Raw genomic sequence first — 22,146 nt, forward strand, 5'->3', positions numbered from 1 at the left:
TCTACAGGAGAAAAAAACGTCTTATTTGACTAATTTGTTTGTGCGTTTTCGTTTGTTTTTTCAGGAAAAGGATGGGATCCAAAAAGCTGCCGTATCACTACTACAAACCTAGGGGCTCGGACGAATGCGAGACTTACGTCGAGAACGAGAACAACAAAGTAGGGAGCCACCATCGCTTCATCACTGAGAAGCAGGTGTTTTCGCGCTGGGCGCATCAGTACAATATCACCTTCGCTTATCCCGCTTGGTGACAGTACATACCTCTTTCCCTTTGCCCGTACCCGGACTAAGACCGGCAAGTACCCGAGTGACGACATTGACTTTCAGGGATCACTACAAGGAACCAAACTAGAAGAGGACCGAATGTTTTTGTTCGCGTCAAAAGTGATGGATGCCCTTATGTTTCCCGCGTTGAGCAGGTATTTTTATTTATGGGCCGGTACAGTGATTGCATCATCTCATGGATGGCTGCTAAGACATTTCTGGCAAAACAGGCTTAAAAATATACAAGTGCGATCCACAGTGAAGCCTTCTTGGGGGTCTTAAGGCAGATTAAGATGAAATGAGCTTGCTTTCCGGGGATGAAGCCAAGAAAAGCACCTGCAGGTCATTTGTAATAAGGACGACCATGTTGTATTTGGTTTGTTTCATCTGTGTATTTATTTCAGATTTATACAAATTCTATTAAGTGAATTTTTTGCACTGATGTGTTATATACAAGGGTGAGATCAAATGTATGAATTTCCTTGTGAAGATTTGCATCAATAAAATTATGTGGAAAAGAAAAAACTTACCATTCATTGTTGGGGGGAGAAAATGCAAATACACCAAAAAGCTTCTTCTAATCCTTTTTGAGATTTGGAGCTACCTGATCGCCCTCGCCCTCCAACTCTGTACATTGTAACTCTGCCTACGAACACCTCAGCAGCTATTCAGCCGGAGAATAAGACATATCGAAGAGAGTTGCAAACTTGGTGGATTTATTTATTAGCAAAATTTAGCCCGTATCCAGATTTCTGTTAAAAAAAAAATGTAGCAAACAGTTCTTTGGACGTTTTTTGCCCACTTTGTCTCTTACAGCGCCCATAAAAGTTGTAAATTATACAAATTAGATGACATTGTTCCCTCTCCTGTACCCACTGCAGTCCTAAATATCTTACTCCATTCTTTTAACTATTGGAAAAGGCTGCAGCTATCTTCGGTCTCAGCGCTGCCATGGAAATTAAAATGGCTTCCTGTTCAAAAAGAAATAAAAGGTTACTTTCATCTTGACGTACCACTGAAATATTGTACTCTTACTTCTGTGCGAATGGTGCGGCTTCCCTGACTGGGACACGTGTTGATGTAGTGGTCAAAGAGGTCGCTGGGACATGTCACGTTCAGGTTTTGGTCAGCGTCCAAACTGGCCTCCAAGCCTTCGAGGCCTCCGAAAACCAACAGAAGATGCCTGGAATGTCCAACGCGTAAGGAGTGTGAGGGTAAATGCCAGCCAAAATAGAGGTGTGGTGGTCTCGAGCAAGGCATCTGGGTCCCAGTATGCCCTGCAAGTGGGTTCCAGTGTGTGTGGCTGTGGAAAAAGCGAGCACCTACTTGAATGGCGGCAGCTTGGTCTCATCTACGTGGCTGCCTTTTTCAGACGTCCCGATGCTGAGATCGTAGCCTTTCTTGTGTGGACTTTCTGTGAACACTGCACCTGCGCACACCAAGACCGTCAGACCCCGTTTGAGCAGGAACGTGACGTGGGGAAGGACACCTACTGAGGCAGGACGCCAGGCGGACCGTGTAACCCCAGTAGAGACCGCCATGGGTCCTGGGCACCTGAGGAGCCACCACCACCCCTTTGAAATTTTTGCTCTCTGAGAAGGGACAGGAAGACAGAGACATGTGTGACTGACTGGAAAATATTGACAACTTAAAAGAGACCGTCACCTGGCTTCTGTGTGCTGTTGAGCTGCACAGTGACTCGCAGACCCGGCTGCAGATGTTTATCGATCCCAACCTCCTATAAGAAAGCCAACCAGTCAGCGTTGGCAAGACTATTGAGTTTGTCCTTTTGTATTACCTTCCTCATCCCACAGTTGACAAAAGAGCCTTTTCCTGCTTTCGGTGGCCTGTTGAGGACGATGCCTTCTCGGTATTCCGATTCCTCATCGATCCTCATGTGGTGGGGACTGTCCAAAGGGTTCAGCAATCCTGGTGAAAGAAATAGACAAGTGGAAAAAATGATTGTAAAAACAACTAGTAGGTTTGAAGTAAATGCCATCGAGAGCCATCTATCCCCCACGCTACTATAATTCAAAATACTTTAAACCACCAGGGGGCAGTGACACTAGATAAGAGGCAGAAACGTGCATAAACAGAGTATGGCCAACTCCTTTCAAGTGATTTCCTCAATAGTTGGTCATTACACACTCAGATGACTACAGGATGCCATGACTGCTACAAATTTTGAGCTGACGCTATGTGTTTGCGGCGCTTCCTCAGTTTTTCAATGTGTACAAATGCCCTGTTGAGCATCAGGGGGCTGCTCCACCCGAGACAATTGTGGAGAGTTAATGTCGCTTTGCCCGCCACCCGGAAAGAAGACAGTTATTTTCAAACAACACTGTAGAACAGCATCTTGTGCGAGGTAATCACAACACAACATCTGCGTTTTGTTCAGGACAAAACACATTGAAGCTGATACAAATAATAGACAGAATAAATAATAAATCTAAGACATGGTTTGACGGAAAACAGACTAACTTTGAATCCCAGTAAAAACTAAAATAATGACATTTAGCCGCAGCAGAAAAGAAAGTACCGGTAAAACAAATACAAATAGACAGATATTGTAAAAGTAGAAGAAACAAAATTTCACAATAATACATGTGAAAATGAACTGAAAATCTAATTTAAAAATATACAACAAAGTGGTAAGAAACATGTCAATAATGAATAAAGCTGAATATATTCTGGACAAAAAGAAAAACTCCATATTCTCTACTGCTTGCCAGTATTAGCATATATGAGTTATTGTGCATAATTATGGGGAAATAACTACAAAAGTACACTTATTCATTTGGCATGTTATAATAAAAAACGCTCAGAATAATACTAATGTGATCCATACAGTGATTACAAGTACTTTGGAGGCAGCCACCACAGTTTACATATCTCCCACTAATATCACCTATCATCACCTATCATGTTTCTGTGTCCAAAGCCATGGAAGATTTTGGTAAAACAAGGTTAATTCGTTTTTTTCCTCGATTTGTGTATTTTTTTCCGGCCGCGGGCCTGCTTGTCACAAAACTTTGTAGCAATGTAGCAGCAGACTGCGTCAAATACAGCCACAAAATTATACTTTGACTATATATATATATATATATATATATATATATATATATATATATATATATATATATATACATACATACATACATACAATATATATATATATATATATACATATACTGTATATATACGTATTATTTTGGCTTACACGGGGATAGGTTGATTGGCAACACTAAATTGGCCCTAGTGTGTGAATGTGAGTGTGAATGTTGTCTATCTGTGTTGGCCCTGCGATGAGTTGGCGACTTGTTCAGGGTGTACTGCGCCTTCCGCCCGATTGTAGCTGAGATAGCCCCCCGTGACACCAAAAGGTGATAAGCGGTAGAAAACGGATGGATATTTTGGTTTATTTCGTCAGAAAAACTAACGTCAAAACGACAGCAATTGCAGCCGCACACGTCCTTGGTAGCAGTCATGGCGCCTGTTATTTAGTTGACCATACTCTCTTTGTACACAACTCTGATAAAAGGCCCTATGACGACGTAACTTGACGGTCACTTTTTGTAAAGCTCACTCTTGTGTATCATGGTGGCTTAGTACAAAAAACATTTTCTCCCCATAAAAAAGTCCAATAGGCTAAACAGTAGTTCAGGGATGTGAGCACCATTCGAGGAAAATGTCTATCAACATAAACTCCTTCCACGGCAACCGTCCCAAAAAATTTAGAAAAATTCAAGACTGCATTTTTTGCAATTGGAAGCATTTCTACACTATATTTTACCTTTAGAATTATTATTATCTAAAAACCTCTTTTGGCTGTCTTTTTGACACTTACAATTCCCATGTACCACTGAATTAAACATTTTTTTAGTCGATAATTTACTAATATTATTATCATTAAAAATGTAATGTGACATGGATGCAAATAACTCGGAAATCGTTTGGCAATTCTATCATGTTGCCACGCATCCTCAGGTAATAAACTTCCAGTGTTGTAACCTTTACAATCCGTCACCCCAAAATAATGACATCTCACTGGCTACTAGTAAATACTCTACAACAGGGATCGGGAACCTTCTTGGCTGAGAGAGCCATGAAAGCCAAATATTTTAAAATGTATTTTTCGTGAGAGCCGTATAATATTTTCAACACTGAATACAACTGTCAGGTTCAAACACTGATATTTATAAAACAGACAAGGAAGCAAGGAATTAAACAGAGACAGGATTCAATTTAGCTCAATGAGGAGAAATGCGTAGACCTGTACCCTTGTACAGTGTCGTCCCACGCTCTGACAAGAGAATTCTATGCCTCCTCTTTTATTTGGACTTCCTCTGATTACAACAACTAAATGCATGCATTTTTAAGTAAGACCAATATTTTTAGAGTATAATAAGTCTCTTATTCTTTTTAATAACTTTGTTATTCTGAAGCTAACCGATAATAAATAAAAATACTTTTTACCATTAATGCTATTTCTTGAACAGGTGCGGTAGAAATGGATGGATGGATTAAAATGCATGAAAATGTTTTATATTTTGAACGTAATTTTTAACACTGATTACCAGCGGGATTATTAATTACTTATCGTGTTAAGCAACGTCAGCTACGATTTATCTGAGAGCCAGATGCGGTCATCAAAAGAGCCACATCTGGCTCGAGAGCCATAGGTTCCCTAACCCTGCTCTACAACATGGGTGTCCAAATTTTTTTACTGGGGGGCCGCATTGGGTTAGAATATGTTAGGGGGAACTTCTCATACCTGCATACTGCAAGTCTTGATGCTTTGGGAAGAACATCTTGCGCAGATACCTAATGCAGGGAAAACAAAGTCAGCCAAATTATTTTAGATACTTGGATTGGTGAGGCTCTAGTCATCTCACACTCACTGTGGACATTCAAGGTATTGCAGTATCCTGGCAAGCTGAATACAACCGTGTCCTTTCCGGCCAACACCGGTAAACTCTCCTTCCACAGTCCTGTGGCACGCAAAAACATGTAAAACTGCAGTCACGCTGCATTATAAAAAAATATCATGTTGGACATTTACACTAGAAGCAACTCACTTGGCATCTTTCCCATGCTCGTCAAACACGACGATCTCGTCCACACAGAAAACAACACAAGCACGTGCGATCTGTCCCGCCAGATAGGTCCGAAGCTCGGCCGACTGAGCGTTGTCCAGGACAGAACCGGGTAGAGCCACAGTCACGGTGTAAGGACGACCTGGGGAAGAAACACAGGACATTTGGATTCATCAACATTAGGCTGCACAATCCATGAATGTGTTTGTTTTTTACCTTTAAGTATCTGCTCCTGTTCAATTTTCACTTTCTCTATAGCCTGTTTCTCCCTTTCCAACTGTTTGATGAGCTTGGCGGCTTTCCTTTGCCTCTTGGCTTCCTTTACTATTAAGAACATGATAGGTGATGAGCTGAAATATACGGCGGGGCCATCACATCAAAAACATAAATGCTACAGGATCAAAAAACAAAAAATAGAAACATTTACCAAAATTACACACATGACAGACATACCAAAAGTTGAAAGAACAAAACGAAAGTTAGCCAGGCTACCAAGTGGTAGGGCTGCATGATCAAGGTTTTAATTAGGGTGATAAATAACCGCAAGAGGCTGAGGATTTTATATTTTCCGTCTCTGGCATTGAAGTGACAGACATGAATTGTTGAGCTTCGCATTTGTTGGTCTCTTGCTTCAAACATGAAGGAAGAGGTGTCACTATGTGCATTGCGTTTATTTAAGAGTAGAATTAACTGAACGCAGTGAACCCTTTGCAGTCATTAACAATCTTTGTGAGTGTCCCCCACCACACACACACACAGCGTAGTGGATAGAGCGGCTGGGCCAGAAACCTGAGGGTTGCAGGTTCACTCCCCGCCTCTTGACATCCAAATCGCTGCCATTGTGTCCTACGGCAGGACACTTCCCCCTTGCCGGTGCCGCTCACACTGGTGAATGAATGATGAATGAATGATAGGTGGTGGTGGTCGGAGGGGCCGTAGGCACAAACTGGCGGCCTCGCTTCCGTCAGTCTACCTCAGGGCAGCTGTGGCGACAAATGTAGCTTACCACCACCAGGTGTGAATGAATGATGGTTTCCCACTTCTCTGTGAGCGCTTTGAGTATCTAATAATACAAAAGCGCGATTTATAAAACCTAATCCATTACATTTAATTTATGACACACACACACACACACTTACTGAAAAGCACTGTAAATGAACAAATATTTGGAGGAAAAAAAACATGATTTTTGAGATGATATTTCAGCTTCAAATTGGATGGGCAATATACTGGACGAACGAGCAAGAATGCCATGATCACGTGGTGGTGTTGTAGGCACAATACCAATGTGAGCAATTTGCAAAATGCGCAACCGCATTTTGCAAATTTGTATAATGCGCAACCGCATTTTGCAAATTTGTATAATGCGCAATCTTTTTGAAAATTGCTTCCAGCTACATATTTGAATAATGTGTGGTGCACATTTTGCAAATCAATGGGGGCAAATACATGTTTTTGGTGTCAAAATAATTTATTAAATACTTACGTAAATCTATTCATTTGTAGTGGGGACAATATAACTGAGTATTGCCCTCAAATCAGTCCAACCCTAACCCTAACCCTAACCAGTGTACATCCACGACTAAACTACTGACTAAACTACTACCACAACTTGGTTTACTATTTTTAAAATATAATAATGTAGGGTTACTGACTAAACCATCCACAAAATCTCGTCATAAATCTCGTCTTGCGATATGCAAATTGCTTGCGCACAATGGAAATGACGTATAATTTGCAAAGTGCACGAGATTGGTGAAATGCTTACAACAGTGGCAATGAACAAAAACACATCTGACCTCGTTTTTCCAACTGGAAGAAAATGCAGTTTAAAGGCCTACTGAAACCCACCATAGTTTATACATCAATGATGAAATATTAACATTGCAACACATGCCAATACGGCCTTTTTAGTTTACTAAATAACAATTTTAAATTTCCCGGGAGTTTCGTCCTGGAAACGTCGTGTAATGATGACGTGTACGCAAGACGTCATGGGTTTTTAGGAAGTATGAGCGCTGCACAGACACAGATAAATGTCGTCTGCTTAAATGGCATAATTACACAGTATTTTGGAGATCTGCGTTGCTGAATCTTTTGCAATTTGTTCAATTAATATTGGAGAAGTCCCAGTAGAAAGATGGAGTTGGGAAGCTTTAGCCTTTAGCCACACAAACAAACAGTGATTCCTTGTTTAAAATTCCTGGAGGTGAAACTTTCCTATGGATCAGAGCGCAGTCAAGCCAACATGGATCCCTACCAAATGTCAACCAGCAGGTTTCGGTGAGAAAATTGTGGTTAAAAAGTCAGTTCTTACCGGAGAAAAGCAGAGCTTGTGCCGTCCACAGCTGCCGTCGACTCCCCTGAGACACTGCGCGTCAAGACACCCGTGGAGACACCCTTCCAACTATCAGGTACTATTTAACTCCCTAAAACACTAGCAACACAATAGAAAGATAAGGGATTTCCCAGAATTATCCTATTAAATGTCTCTAAAAACATCGGAATCAGTCCCAATGCAATCGCATTTTTTTAAAACTTATTTTTTTTATGATTTTTTTTTTCTAGTCTGTCGCTATCAATATCCTCAAACACGAATTTTTCATCCTCGTTCAAATTAATGGGGAGATTGTCGTTTTCTCGGTCCGAATAGCACTTTTCGTTGGAGGCTCCCATTAAAAATAATGTGAATATGTGAGGCGCCCCAACACGTGTGACGTCATTGTCTGCGACTTCCGGTAGAGACAGGGAATTTCTCTTAACACCGAAAGTTGCGAACTTTATCGTGGATGTTCTCTACAAAATCCTTTCAGCAAAAATATGGCAATATTGCGAAATGATCAAGTATGACACATTGAAAGGAACTGCTATCCCCGTTTAAATAGGAAAATCTAATTTCAGTAGGCCTTTAAATGGTTACTTGCATTATTATATTATTATGATTATGTTACATAACATTTTTTTCCAAATAAACTTCCTTGACAACTGGAAAAATTCAACAGTTACACAAATTGGAAGTTTGTTGTTTCGAATAATGCACTGATGCGCGAAAGCTACCATAATATTGCACGCATGTAGCAACAAGCTAACAGTTTGTGTTACTCACATAACACTTTCCTTTTCCTCCAGTCCACCTTCTCCTCGGGCTAAATGCACATTAAAACAAATATGCCAAAAGTTAAAAAGAAACGTTATGTTGATGTATAACACGAGTAGAGCCGTACCTGAGTGAACATCATTTTGGGTTTCTTCGCAGGTATCGAGTCAGACATGCTTTACCCAGCGAAAGGGGCTGTTTAACTGCTTCCGGGTCGCGTTCCAAATTTCAAAATAAGGGCTCAACATTCATCGGATGCTTCTCACAACGATGAGGTTAGAATTTAAAATTGCAACCAAGAAACTAAATCATTTCAGTTTAGAAATATCCATTTATTATCATTTCATAACAATATAGATCATGTGACAATGTTTACTTCCTGTTACAATGCTAAAACGTTCCAATAATTGATTAAAACAACTGCTCATCACATTTCATGAATTTAAAAAAAACTATGCATTGACGAACGTAAGGAGAAACTACGGCACCTGTTAATAATAATAATAATTAGTAAAGGCTAAGATAGTGAGGATGTATTTTATAAATATGGCTGAAAATTTTTACGGCTCATAGGCCATGATTAGTTTATTTATGGATTTAAAGGAAATTAAAATAGATTATGAAGTGCTTCATGTATCTTATTCTCCCCGACTCCACTTTCTCAGGATATCCTGTGCTGCCTCCAAGGTGGCGTCCTCCTTTATTGGGGGGAAACAAAAGAAAGAGTTTGTGGATGTAAGTAAATTTAAGGAAGATGCGCTCGCATCTACGTACCTTGACGAAGCAGATGCGGATGTATTTGTCAAACTCTTTGCTGTGCTCTGGACTGAAGAAGGCCGACACGGGTATGGTCGCTAAACCCTGACGGGGAAGAACAAAATTAAGGATAGATGCGCTAAACCAGTGGTCCCCAACCACTGGGCCGCACAAGAAAAAAAGAAAAAAATATATATATGTATATATATATTTTTTAAATTAATAAATCAACATAAAAAACACAATATATACAATATATATCAATATAGATCAATACAGTCTGCAGGGATACAGTTCATAAGCACACACGATTGTATTTCTTTATTGAAAAAAATTAATAAATAACATAAAAGAAAACCCTTCCCCGGTCCGTGGGACAAATTTTCAAGCGTTGACCGGTCGGTCCGCAGCTACAAAAAGGTTGAGGACCACTGCGCTAAACGATACACAAAACTGGACTCTACTAAATCTTACTGATAAAAAAAATGTGTGACCCTTTATTAAAGTTACATTGAATTTACTAACTAACATAACTTCTTACATGCCATTAAATCATGTTAAATACATACATACATACAAAGTTTAGTGATGGTCACAGTTTGACTCTGAAACAGATTATCTTCTTAAATATTTACCTTCTCTTTAATTAACCATTTGACGAATCTAAAGTCGTAGCATTCGTCTTTGGTGCTCGGGTCGTTGAGGTCCACCTCTGTCAAAAAAACAAGCAGAAGTTACAAGCAGTGTTAGTTTTAGTTAAGATTATTGGTTTATGAAACAAGGATATAAACATGCAAAACAGTAGGCTATATAACAGTGGAATATGTTGACCCGTGTGTGGAATTAGCGCCCCTACACTGCGGCCCCGAAACTGCAACAGCGAAGACGAGGCTTGGACCGAATAGGCTGGACAATATATTGTCCCGCAAATGATAGCAAACAAAAGACACTATTGTCAGCATTATTTGGAGACAAAATGAAGCGCTAAGGCAGGGGAGTCCAAAATATGGCCCGGGGGCCATTTGTGGCCTGTGGCACATTCTAAAAATACCATCCATCCATCCATTTTCTACCGCTTATTCCCTTTTGGGGTCGCGGGGGGCGCTGGCGCCTATCTCAGCTACAATCGGGCGGAAGGCGGGGTACACCCTGGACAAGTCACCACCTCATCGCAGGGCCAACACAGATAGACAGACAACATTCACACTCACATTCACACACTAGGGCCCATTTAGTGTTGCCAATCAACCTATCCCCAGGTGCATGTTTTTGGATACCATTTAAAAAAAACACAAAATAGTGTAACGTAACGAGAAAAAGTTGCAATGTTCACAAGTAACACAAAGCTGCCATGCAGACTGTTTTTTCCTTCGAAGCTGTCTTTGTTTAAAAAATATGTAATCAAAATCCATGTTATGAATTATTGACCTACTCACAGATCAAATTACTCTCATCAAATATTCCAGTTTGAAATATTTTTTGGGGGACATTATTGCATAGTTTGCCTGTTTGCCATAAAAACTAACTCTTCTTTGATAAGAAGGCATAAAACAAAACCCCCAAAAACATAAATAAAAACGTACAAATGACGGATAGATTTACATTTTATCCAGAGACCTAAGCGTTGAAAGTAAAAAAAAAAATGTTTGACTTATTTTTAAAACTTTAAATCCAACATTGAATTAAAATCAATTGTGTGATGAATTATTGAACTATTTAAGGCTCCAATTACTTCACATTAAATATTCCACTGTGCCATTTTCGGGGGTCTGAAATATTGCACATTTTGTGTTGTTGGATTTTGATAAAAAAAAGACATAAAACATTTTTTAAAAGTTGACCTAAAAGTTTAAGCATTTAATAAATAAATTTAAAAAAAATATATATATATAATATAAATTACTTATTTGTAACATTTTTATGACTGAAGCCCTTCAAACTTGCGGGGAGCACAACATTTTGAAAAAATATACTTATTGTATTGGATTTAAAAATGAAAAACATCAAAATTGCCTCCACACGCTTAGATGGAAAAGTTTGGACACTCCTGCTACAATGTAATAATAATAATAATAATAATAATAAGTAAAACTCTCAACCACAATAAACTTGTATTTCTCTTAAGTATCGTTTTAATATTGTAATTGAAAGGGCCAAGAACTTTGAATTATGCTAAATAAGTAAACAGACAAAAATGCAATTCAATAAATATCCCCCCAAAAAAAAATTGTGCAGTTAGTGCATGTGCTTCACAATACAAAGGTCCCGAGTTCAATTCCGGGCTCGGGATCTTTCTGTGTGGAGTTTGCATGTTCTCCCCAAGACTGCGTGGGTTCCCTCTGGATACTCCGGCTTCCTCCCACCGCCAAAAACATGCACCTGGGGATAGGTTGATTGGCAACACTAAATTGGCCCTAGTGTGTGAATGTGAGTGTGAATGTTGTAGGTCTATCTGTGTTGGCCCTGCGATGCAGCTGAGATAGGCTCCGCTTTAGCGCCCCCCGCAACCCCCGCGACCCCAAAACGGACAAGCGGTGGTAAATGGATGGATGGACAGTTTTTTGCACAGTTGGAAAAACGTGTTCGGGTGGTTTTGTTGTGTTTTCTTTTTTTTGTTGCCATCAGTTTCCGAGAAATTTGGCATACTTGCTCGTCCCTCCATATTGAAGCCAAAATATGTACACAAATTTGGCTTTGCAATCATCTTTTTTCCTCCCAATTCGTGTTACCTTTTCAAACACTTGACAAAACCATTCCATTTTTTGCCAATATCACAATTAGATAGCGTCTGTCTTTTTCTCATCCTCCCATACGTCCCAAAAAACCACTGCTTCGCTAAAACACTTCATGTGTCGTCACATTCTCAAGGCACACACAAAACTCTGGGAGTTTTATTCGTTTCTCTCTTTTCTTTTCTGTTCGGAGCATAGAGTTGCTTCTCTGTAACCTGATTTTATATCAGACCTCAAATAAATACCGTAAATTCCGTACCCAAAGCCGCTACTTTTTTCCTACGCTCTGAACCCCGCGGATTATAAAACGGTGCAGTTAATTCATGGATTTTTCTTCGCTGACGGCAATAGAGCAAATAGTTTTATTGTTTGTTCTATAACGCCCTCATTTGAACAAATTCGCTCACTGCAGGTGCTGCAGTTTTCTTCCATTTAGTGCTTTAAACTGGAAGTAGAAATGGGTTATAAATGGGTTATACTTGTATAGCGCTTTTCTACCTTCAAGGTACTCAAGCGCTTTGACACTATTTCCACATTCACCCATACACACACACATTCACACACTGATGGCGGGAGCTGCCATGCAAGGCCCTAACCACGAACCATCAGGAGCAAGGGTGAAGTGTCTTGCTCAAGGACACAACAGACATGACAAGGTTGGTAGAAGGTGGGGATTGAACCAGGAACCCTCAGGTTGCTGGCACGGCCACTCTCCCAACTGCGCCACACTGTTGGGAAGTGCTGTTCTGTCTTCTAGACGGCCATCTATTCGAATAGATAATTTAATCATCACTCCAATCAACGTTTGTAAGTTTTACAATATAACTAAAACCATTCATACTTACTGAACCGTCCCATTTGTGATGTCTGTAGGAGTGTTTTCAAGCATATTTATACGTGCTGTCATAATGCAATGAAACTAGCCTCGTAAGATCATCAGGACTCCGACTCTTCTTCCTCCTATCCAGGAGATCGCAAAAAGCCTGCTGCCTAACCAGGGCTCAGAAAATCTGCAAAGACTCCTCCCACCCCCACCAAGGACTGTTTTCACTGCTGGACTCTAGAATGAAGTTCCGCAGCCTCCGAAGCAGAACCTCCAGGTTCTGTACCAGCTTCTTCCCTCAGGCCGTAAGACACTTGATTGCATTAAAATTATCCCCTCAATTCCCCCCAAAAATGGATAAACTCGCCGGAATATAAAGACAATATAACATACATCCATAAATGTGGATGCATATGCAAAAGTGCGATATATTTATCTGTACAGTAATCTATTTATTTATACCTGCACCTTTTTGCTCTTTTATCCTGCACTACCAAGAGGTAATGCAACAAAATGTCTTTCTTATCTGTACTGCAAAGTTAAAATTTGAATGACAATAAAAGGAAGTCTAAGTCTCTAAGTTTGCATTAGCTAATATGCTAACACGTGTACGAGTTTCTGTGTAATATTATTAACTTACAATGGCATTATTTTTGTATTGTTTCGGTTTCACAAATTCCCTAGTAAGTTCATCAAAACGTCACCGTGGAGTTATTGAGTCTCTTTAGCTGATTGGAGAGCTAGCTTTCGCAGCATGACCATGACTTCTGTTTTGTTTGAGCACCCGTTTTACAGACACCGTTTGGAAACAATTGGAAACAAATATTTCTGTACAAATATCTAATTTCACCACGTATATGTCCGCGGCTTTTAGTCCAATGCAGCTAATATAATGGGAACAAACTGATTGTTTGGAGCGGCACCTACTGACAGAGGAGATGTCCGCCATCATGAAGTAGCCGCCCTCGGGCATTATGGGCTTCAAACCCACGCTCTCCAAACACTTGGCCAGATTCTCCCTCTTGTGGTGCAACATGGCGGGCAGCTGCTGGAAGTAGCTATCCGCCGAGCCAAAAAGCTCATACTCTCGCTCAAAGCCGCGAGCGACCGCCTCCTGCAGGGGCAGTAAGGAGCACAGTTTGTCTTCATCATCACCAGGCTTCTTGTTACCTGAGCAGCCGTGGCACAGTGGTACACAGAGTTCTGATGGATGGTCTTCATATGATTGATGACAGGTCCGGCGCCGATAGCCCAGCCCACCTGAAAGAAATCAACGCCACCGATCAGTGCCAGCAACACAAACAACACTGATCCAAGTCGACTGTCACCTTCCACCCCGTCGCGCTGAACGTCTTCCCTGCGCTTCCAATTGTGATGGTGCGCTCCCACATGCCGGGCAGGCTGGCTGTGGGCAGATCGAACACAAATGATGAATTACTAGCTCTCGCTTGTGTTCTTTGTCTCGTACAAAAAAAAAAAGTCCAGATTCCAGTTCACTGGTTTCCTGTGAGTGAACGTACAAAGTCTTTACTTCATAGGTAAAATATCAACTACAGTACGTACTTGTTAGCTGCGTGTGATCATTGACTACTGTATTGATACAGTAAAATTCTGGAATAAATGACCAGGAGTAGGCTTGAGCGATAAACTGATATCAATGTACATCACACGTTCATTCATTAACGGTGTTACAAAAAAGATCAGTTAGAATAATACATAATGTTGGATATAGAGAACATACAAACCCTTTTTTTTATTGAATCAAGAATACTGAAATTCCACAAGATAGTGAATTTGCAAACAGTTAAAATCACGCACAGAGCAAACTAAAATCTGCTACCCAAGAACATACAACAATTCTTCTCAACATCCATCCATCCATTTTCTACCGCTTATTCCCTTTCGGGGTCGCGGGGGGCGCTGGCGCTTATCTAAGCTACAATCGGGCGGAAGGCAGGGTACACCCTGGACAAGTCGCCACCTCATCGCAGGGCCAACACAGATAGACAGACAACATTTACACTCACATTCACACACTAGGGCCAATTTAGTGTTGCCAATCAACCTATCCCCAGGTGCATGTCTTTGGAAGTGGGAGGAAGCCGGAGTACCCGGAGGGAACCCACGCATTCACGGGGAGAACATGCAAACTCCACACAGAAAGATCCCGAGCATGGATTTGAACCCAGGACTGCAGGAACTTCGTATTGTGAGGCAGACACACTAACCCCTCTTCCACCGTGAAGCCTTTCTTCTCAACAAAAGAGAATAAATATAATATTAGAGAAAAACATTTGAACGCATGTACAAACTTAAGACCTTCAGTATATCAGTATGTGAAATCAAATTAAGGAATGGATTAAGCAAATAAATCAAACAATGTACTAATATGATCCACTTCAAAAAACTCTTGAAACTTAAAGTCTTTACAAAGTATAAAGAAGAAGAACCATTATAAACATTTTGAATTTATTTCATCAATCCATTTTTGTTTTCAAAATAATCCTACTCATCCCACCATATGAAATATACCTTACTTCACCAAGTATTATTTATTTATTGTTATTGTTATTACTTACAAGGTATATTTTGAATAAATTGAGAACCGGAAGTGAACAAAAGTTTTAGCAACTGCTATGTAAAGGAAAAGGTGTAGGATTACAAAGTTTGTAGATAAGCTCTGCTTCTTCCTACCCTTTTTCAAACATGTTGAATAGAGAAACTGGAAATTGTGATACATCATTTTGTATGCATGCATGTTCGAAATAAACTCAGACTCAACTCACTTTACATTATCGATATCAATAAAAAATGTGTTTGATTAAACAATAAAAAAAATGTTCTACATCGTATTATTGGGGACGGCATGGCGTGGTTGCGAGAGTGGCCGTGCCAGCAACCTGGGGTTCCTGGTTCAATCCACACTTTCAACCAACCTCGTCACGTCCGTTGTGTCTTTGAGCAAGACACTTGATTCTGATGGGTCGTTGTTAGGGTCTTGCATGGCAGCTTCTGCCCTCAGTGTGTGAATGTGTGTGTGAATGGAATGAAAAAAAAAGGAAATAGTGTGAAAGCGCTTTGAGTACCTTGAAGGTAGAAAAGCGCAATACAAATATAACCCATTTAAAGAGAAGAGAAAGTTGAAAATTATACTTAAGTATCGGTAGTTTTTTCACTAAATACTTACTCAAGTAATTTTTGAAAGGACTACTTTTTACTTTTACTTGAGTCATATTACCCTATAGGAGGGGTCTTCAGCATTTTTCGGCCAATGACCCCCAAACTGATAGAGCGATAGACCCTCATTTATATAGCCTGTGTACAATGATGTATTGAATGGTCCTAAAGGTACTTTGTTATTGCGCAATACTAGGATATTCAAATAGTAAGGTGTAACCCGACTAACCCCTAGCTGTCACCAGCAGGCGACTGGTGTGCTAATAGCTGGCTATCTTAAATGTTAGAATAGATCCAATCATATAATTACTTATTCATGTTTTTTTATTTTAAACTTGCAATGTACGACAAGTACATTGTTCATGACACTTCTATTTCTAAACTACATTACAGAGTGTTAATGTGTATTTAAAGAAATTTGAATTTGGTGTTAAATTGCCTAGGTAATATAAAATAACTATTTAAAACATAGTCTAATCCAGTGTTTCTTAAACACTGTAGGGCCGCCAAATAAATATGTTTCCCACCTGTGGGCCGTATACGGCCTGCAGCGGTACCCAGCTCTGATACACTTTTCCACCACTTGTGGCAGTAAAGACAATCTCAAATGAACAGAAGAAGGAGCTAAAGTCACTGAGAAGTTTCTTCAGCGCAAAAATGATGACTAAAGTGGTGAAGCTGTATTTTCATTTGCATTTCAATTTTAATGACGGTTTAGAAATGTATTCTTTATTAACCTATTTATTTTACCAAAACAATTGTATGCACATTTTTTGTCAGTTACTAGTTATATTTGATCAGTACTTATTTTTCTAATCAACCTGACCCAAACCTAAGGTTTATGTTTTAAATATATAATAGTATTTGTGATTAACACATGCTTTCATATCATTTGACAAGGTTGTAAACTGTAAATAGGTTAGATATAATTATATGATATGATTAAAATCCAGAGTGAAATGACTAATTCAGTGTTGATCTTTGAGTGGGCTCCGGACTCCTCTGTAGTGGAAAAGTTGGCACCAGAGGTCAAAAAGGTAAAGAACCCCCTGGTCTAATTAACTAAACACTCCCCTCCAGTACCTCTGCAAGTCCCCGGAGGCCGAACCCCCAGCTGAAGACCCTTACTCTAAAGCAGGGGTGTCAAACTCAAATACAGAGTGGGACAAAATTTTTAACGAAACAAAGCAGCGGGCCGAAGTTGAACAAATTAAACTTTTAATAGGGACCCAAACAAGTTTTGCATTAAATATTGAACAAGCAAGGCTTATATAACTTTAGTGACATGCAAAATCCAGTTTCAAATAATAATAATAATAACAAAAAAATATCAATGGCGTATCAAATAAAATTCTAATAAAATTGTATGCCTCTTTTTCTATTTGCAATCTTCTAAGGTAAATATAAAAAAAATTCCACAGGCTAATAATAAATTTGAAAATAAAATAACAATAATGAATGAACCAAACATTCAAGCCTTAAAGTAGAAAGAGAAAATGCATGAATAAAATGTTAATTATTGGTTAGTTTGCTGGAAGTTTCCCGGAAGAGTTAATGCTGCAAGGGTTTCTGGGTATTTATTATGTTGTGTTACGGTGCGGATGTTCACCCGAAATGTGTTTGTCATTTTTGTTTGGTGCGGGTTCACAGTGTGGCGCATATTTGTAATGGTGCTAAAGTTGTTTATACGGCCACCCTCAGTGTGACCTGTATGGCTGTTGACCAAGTATGCATTGCATTCACTTGTGCGTGTGTGCGTGTGTGTGTGTGTGTGTGTGTGTGTGTGTGTGTGTGTGTGTGTGTGTGTGTGTGTGTGTGTGTGTGTGTGTGTGTGTGTGTGTAAAAGCCACAAATATTATGTGACACGCTGTAGGTATGGAGGAAAAGCGGACGTGACGACCGGTTGTAGAGAACGCTAAAAGCAGTGCCTTAAATGCACGCCCCCAATACAGTTGTCCAGGTGGAAATCGGTAGAAATTCAGGAGAATGGTTGCCCCAGGAGATTTTCGGGAGGGGCACTGAACTTCGGGAGTCTACCGGGAAAATTAGGAGGGTTGGCAAGTATGAGTATTAGCGGTGAATGCGGTGTTACAGCGGCACCGACGCTGTATAACACCGGCGGGCCAGCTCTAATGCTAAATTGATATTGCCTCAAGAGCCAAGTTAAATTACACGGCGGGCCAGATTTGGCCCGCGGGCCAGAGTTTGACACCCAACTGTACTCCTATTTTTTACAATGACTGGCTCGTCTACCCATGTTTGACAGTACTGTAACGTAAAACCGTGATTTGTTTACAGCATTTCCCTGTGACACCTCACCTATTTTCACGTGGTTGGCAGCGTCGTAAGTGAGCCACTCGTACACCTCGTCACTGATGCACAGCACGTCATGTTTGACGCACAAGTCAGCGATCATCTGGAGCTCTGCCCTCTTATAGACCTGCAAAGTTTCGCGTCAAAAAGGGGCGCGGCTCGAAAACAGCGTGCTCATTCCACCTTCCCGAGTGGGTTGTTGGGCGTGTTGATGACGATGGCTTTTGTGCGCGGGGTGAATTTAGCGGCCAGCTCGTCGGCGGACAGGACCCAGTCGCCGCTTGACAGGACGCTGTCGCCGCTTTCCACTCTCTGCCAGAAAGGAGGCGATTGCGTCAGCTGTGCTCAATGCAAAATGAGGCCTACAGTCGAGCGCTTACTGGCCTCAGAGGAACATAGACAGCCTTCCCACCCGTCATCTTCACCATGGGCTGGTAGCAGTCGAAGAAAGGCTCCACGATGATCACCTTGAAGGACATATGTTTAATATTTGCCAACAAAATATCAATGGTTAAAACTAGAAATCGATCGATCATTGCCGCTGATATTTGGTCTTTTGGCAAAGCCCTTTTTCATTAATATCAGCCTTCTTTTGAACAACTACAACATAACTACGTCAGCAGATACAATATACTGTATACCGGTACATAATAACCACTGCTCAATCACCAGCCCGTTTCCCCCTTCCCTCCAGCACTTCGTCTCCTCTGCTTACCTGTAAAAATTTCCAATTTTTTGCCAGGATGTCCAGTTTTTGTCCTTATTTCTTGGCATCTTCCTGGTTCTGTTTTGTTTGTTTTCGCTACTGCAGCGATCGAGTCACCCAACAAGCCTCCGTCTGCGACACTTGGAGCGTGGGTTCCTTAAAGAGGAACTGCACTTTTGGAATTTCTTCACAATCATTATGAAACGGATGACTTTTTTTTTGTGCATTTGAAATATCAAACAAATGTGATCAAAAGTCAGCTTACAATGGACCCTATGATGACCCTAGAAACATCCAAACACCTCCATTTAAGGTTTCGTATACATGATGAAAGTATATATGTAATGCAGTAACGGGTACATTTATAATAACATTTAATATTTACGTATTTTGATCATTTGAATCGTACGCGGCGCATTAATTTCGAAAACACATTACGAGGTTCGTTTTTTTTTAACATCAATGATTATTACTCATTGCAGACGTCATGAGAGCCAACAAACATAATAAAACATCACTTACTGTACAAGGTCTGCTGCTGTCATTAGGATGCCGATAGATAGAATCTTGTTATATTTCTGTTTAGAAGAAGAATGACTCATAATTCTCACAAAGAAAAGCGGGGTGGAGCCAAAGGTACGAGCCATGGGTACTTTTGTGTCGTTTCCCGTGTTTAAATTGGCCGTTAAGTGTACCAACTTGTCGGAATACGTCCTCAGCCTTTTTCTATCCATGTGAGAGGCATTATTTATTATCTGGAATAAACTCCCAGGGAGCAAGAAAGCGAGGAAACAGTCAACCACTCGGTGATGTAAACAGTTATGCAAATAATTTAAATATACAATGTAAATAGTTTGTCTGCATTAGCGCTTATAATAACGATATCTAATTCACAAAATGTAGTGTTGATCCTTTTTGGATGTTTTTTTATTGTATTTTATGGGAGCGATAGAGGGCCTCCATTGGGTCCACTTTAAGTGGACTTTTATTTATGAGTTAGAATTGATTGATTGATTGAAAGTTATTAGTAGATTGCACAGTACAGTACATATTCCGTACAATTGACCACTAAATGGTAACACCCGAAAAGGTTTTTCAACTTGTTAAGTCGGGGTCCACGTTAATCAATTCATGGTAATAAAGAATGCATTAAAAAGTAATCCATCTGTCGTCATGTCTTTCATAATGATTGTGAACGATAGGCAAGATTCCAAAAAAAGTGCAGTTCCCCTTGACAGGAGCTCGTTTAATGGTCCGTGATTCAATCAAATAGCGTGACAGAGATGACAGAAAAGAAATCGCTGTGAAAAATCCGAAGTTTGTGTTAATATCTTGACAAATAGGAAACTATTTGGAAATAGGAAATTAATCAGTAATATTATAAAAGCAAAGAAGAGCAGGCCGCTGCTCACACAGTCTCATACTTTCTGTAACATCCAGGAAGAAATTATGTCAGCCATCTTGAAAAATTAACTATAATCTATGTGGAGAAGCCCAGAATTAATTTTATTTAAACATTGCCAATATTTCAGGGTTCCTCACAAGGAAACTCTACAATGTATTAAATCCATAAACCGCTATAAAATTGAGTAGATGGCGAGGTATTGTTATTTTTACCAATTTTCTGAGGAGATTTGCCACATGCAAATGTTGATGCTCATCCTAGACATACTTAATAAAAGTGTTTGTGAAATTCCCTGTTGTTTTTGTGCTAACTTAACCACAACATTAGCGCTGCATAAAACATTGTCGCTACTGGTCCGACCTTTCCTAAAAAAAATCATGTTAAAAAAGCAACTATTTGTCCAGCGGTTTACTAAAATATACTACTCATGTTTAAATAACTCTGACTGCAAACTCTGGCTCCAAATATAAGCTTTCGACCTCCTTGAATAATATGTGTATCGAGCCTGAAAAAAACATATTGGTCGATCCCTAGCTAACCACATGACGTGATGAGGACTCTCACCTCATCTCCTTCGTCAATTAGGGCCTGGAAAGCACAGAAGAGCGCCTGGTAGGCGCCAACGGTGACCAGGATGTCCTCCATAGGGTCGATCTCATGTGCAAAAATCCCGCTGAAGAATTTGGCCAAGATCTTCACAAGAGGAGGGTGACCCTGAGGAGGGATGAAGGTGCTTTATTTAAATCCTGACAGCAAATGAGTTCATATGATGACACTAAAACCGGAGGAATTTTTAGTCTGTAATTACGTGAATGGGACGCCGACAAGAAAGTGGTGGAATGAAAAAATATGTAAATATGTATCGTGGTCGTAAAAATGGGTTGCTTTATAACAATGGCAAATATTTTGTGCTGTCAAACGATGAACATTTTTTAATCAAAATAATCACAAGGTTGCTTTGGATTAATTAAGATTAAATATAATTAATTTTTTATCCAAATTAACGCGGTTTCATTTTGAGCAAAGGGACCGCATTCATGTGTTAATTTTGACAGCACCGAAAATAGCACGTCTCAAAATTTTATCAGTTGTAGTTTATTTTGGACATGTTAAAAACAAATACATAACATTAGAAATAGTAATAAAAAAAGAAAACTGATATAAAATGATATAAAAGCATGTTAATCACAAATATTATTTAGGCTTAGGTCATATTGATTACAAAAAAAAAAGAAAAGACTCATAATACAATTACACCATAAATACATTCTAACTAAATTAATAATAAATAATAATATATTCGCCTTCTGCCCAAATGCAGCTGAGATGGGCTCCAGTACCCCCCGTCACCCCGAAAAAGGGCCAGGTGGTAGAAAATGGATGGATGGATATTTTTCTTAAGTAAAGTTTCAACAGCATTTTAAATACAGCTTTATTGGGTTTACGCTGCCTACCGCCAGAATGCAGCTGAGATAGGCTCCAGCGACCCCCGCAACCCCAAAAGGGATAAACGGTATGGATGGATGGATGGATGGATACTTTAGTCGTAATTTTTGCGCTTAAGAGTTTAGCTACAGATTTCTGTTTGTTTAATATTTATATCATAATTGCCACAAGTGGTGGAAAAAGTGTAGTACAACTGTACTGCTACAGTTCTAACAGCAGTTTTTTGGCGCCCTCTAGGGGGCGCTAGCAGCCAAACAATGGGCCCGATAGTTAAGAAACCCTGGTATATATGACATACAGGTGTTTTTGTGGTGCGTTCAAGGACAGCTGA

The 22,146-nt window shown here is 39.9% G+C and overlaps 2 protein-coding genes across 3 annotated transcripts in view; one reads left to right on the forward strand and one right to left on the reverse strand.

Moving 5' to 3' along the window:
• Window positions 1-1,285, forward strand: part of st6galnac6 (ST6 (alpha-N-acetyl-neuraminyl-2,3-beta-galactosyl-1,3)-N-acetylgalactosaminide alpha-2,6-sialyltransferase 6) — a 54,991-nt gene extending 53,706 nt beyond the window's left edge. For both annotated transcript variants that reach the window (XM_061908262.1, XM_061908261.1), the window contains exon 6: window positions 65-1,285. In XM_061908262.1, coding sequence (XP_061764246.1) covers window positions 65-251 — 187 coding nt within the window. In that variant the 3' untranslated portion in view covers window positions 252-1,285. The remainder of the gene's footprint in view (window positions 1-64) is intronic.
• Window positions 959-22,146, reverse strand: part of LOC133557155 (kynurenine--oxoglutarate transaminase 1-like) — a 31,888-nt gene continuing 10,700 nt past the window's right edge. The window contains exons 4-25 of the mRNA XM_061907400.1: window positions 20,934-21,083; window positions 18,639-18,725; window positions 18,442-18,570; window positions 18,265-18,385; window positions 14,097-14,173; window positions 13,939-14,028; window positions 13,696-13,882; window positions 9,849-9,925; window positions 9,232-9,318; window positions 9,097-9,155; window positions 8,585-8,633; window positions 8,467-8,506; window positions 5,577-5,684; window positions 5,343-5,502; window positions 5,166-5,255; window positions 5,039-5,088; window positions 2,063-2,193; window positions 1,930-2,002; window positions 1,758-1,856; window positions 1,591-1,693; window positions 1,300-1,447; window positions 959-1,235 (exon numbers count right to left, since the gene is read on the reverse strand). Of these exons, the coding sequence (XP_061763384.1) occupies window positions 1,170-1,235; window positions 1,300-1,447; window positions 1,591-1,693; window positions 1,758-1,856; window positions 1,930-2,002; window positions 2,063-2,193; window positions 5,039-5,088; window positions 5,166-5,255; window positions 5,343-5,502; window positions 5,577-5,684; window positions 8,467-8,506; window positions 8,585-8,633; window positions 9,097-9,155; window positions 9,232-9,318; window positions 9,849-9,925; window positions 13,696-13,882; window positions 13,939-14,028; window positions 14,097-14,173; window positions 18,265-18,385; window positions 18,442-18,570; window positions 18,639-18,725; window positions 20,934-21,083 (2,181 nt within the window). The 3' untranslated portion in view covers window positions 959-1,169. The remainder of the gene's footprint in view (window positions 1,236-1,299; window positions 1,448-1,590; window positions 1,694-1,757; window positions 1,857-1,929; window positions 2,003-2,062; window positions 2,194-5,038; window positions 5,089-5,165; window positions 5,256-5,342; window positions 5,503-5,576; window positions 5,685-8,466; window positions 8,507-8,584; window positions 8,634-9,096; window positions 9,156-9,231; window positions 9,319-9,848; window positions 9,926-13,695; window positions 13,883-13,938; window positions 14,029-14,096; window positions 14,174-18,264; window positions 18,386-18,441; window positions 18,571-18,638; window positions 18,726-20,933; window positions 21,084-22,146) is intronic.

The sequence above is a fragment of the Nerophis ophidion genome, linkage group LG08, assembly GCF_033978795.1.
Source record: "Nerophis ophidion isolate RoL-2023_Sa linkage group LG08, RoL_Noph_v1.0, whole genome shotgun sequence".
NCBI classification, from domain to species: Eukaryota; Metazoa; Chordata; class Actinopteri; order Syngnathiformes; family Syngnathidae; genus Nerophis; species Nerophis ophidion.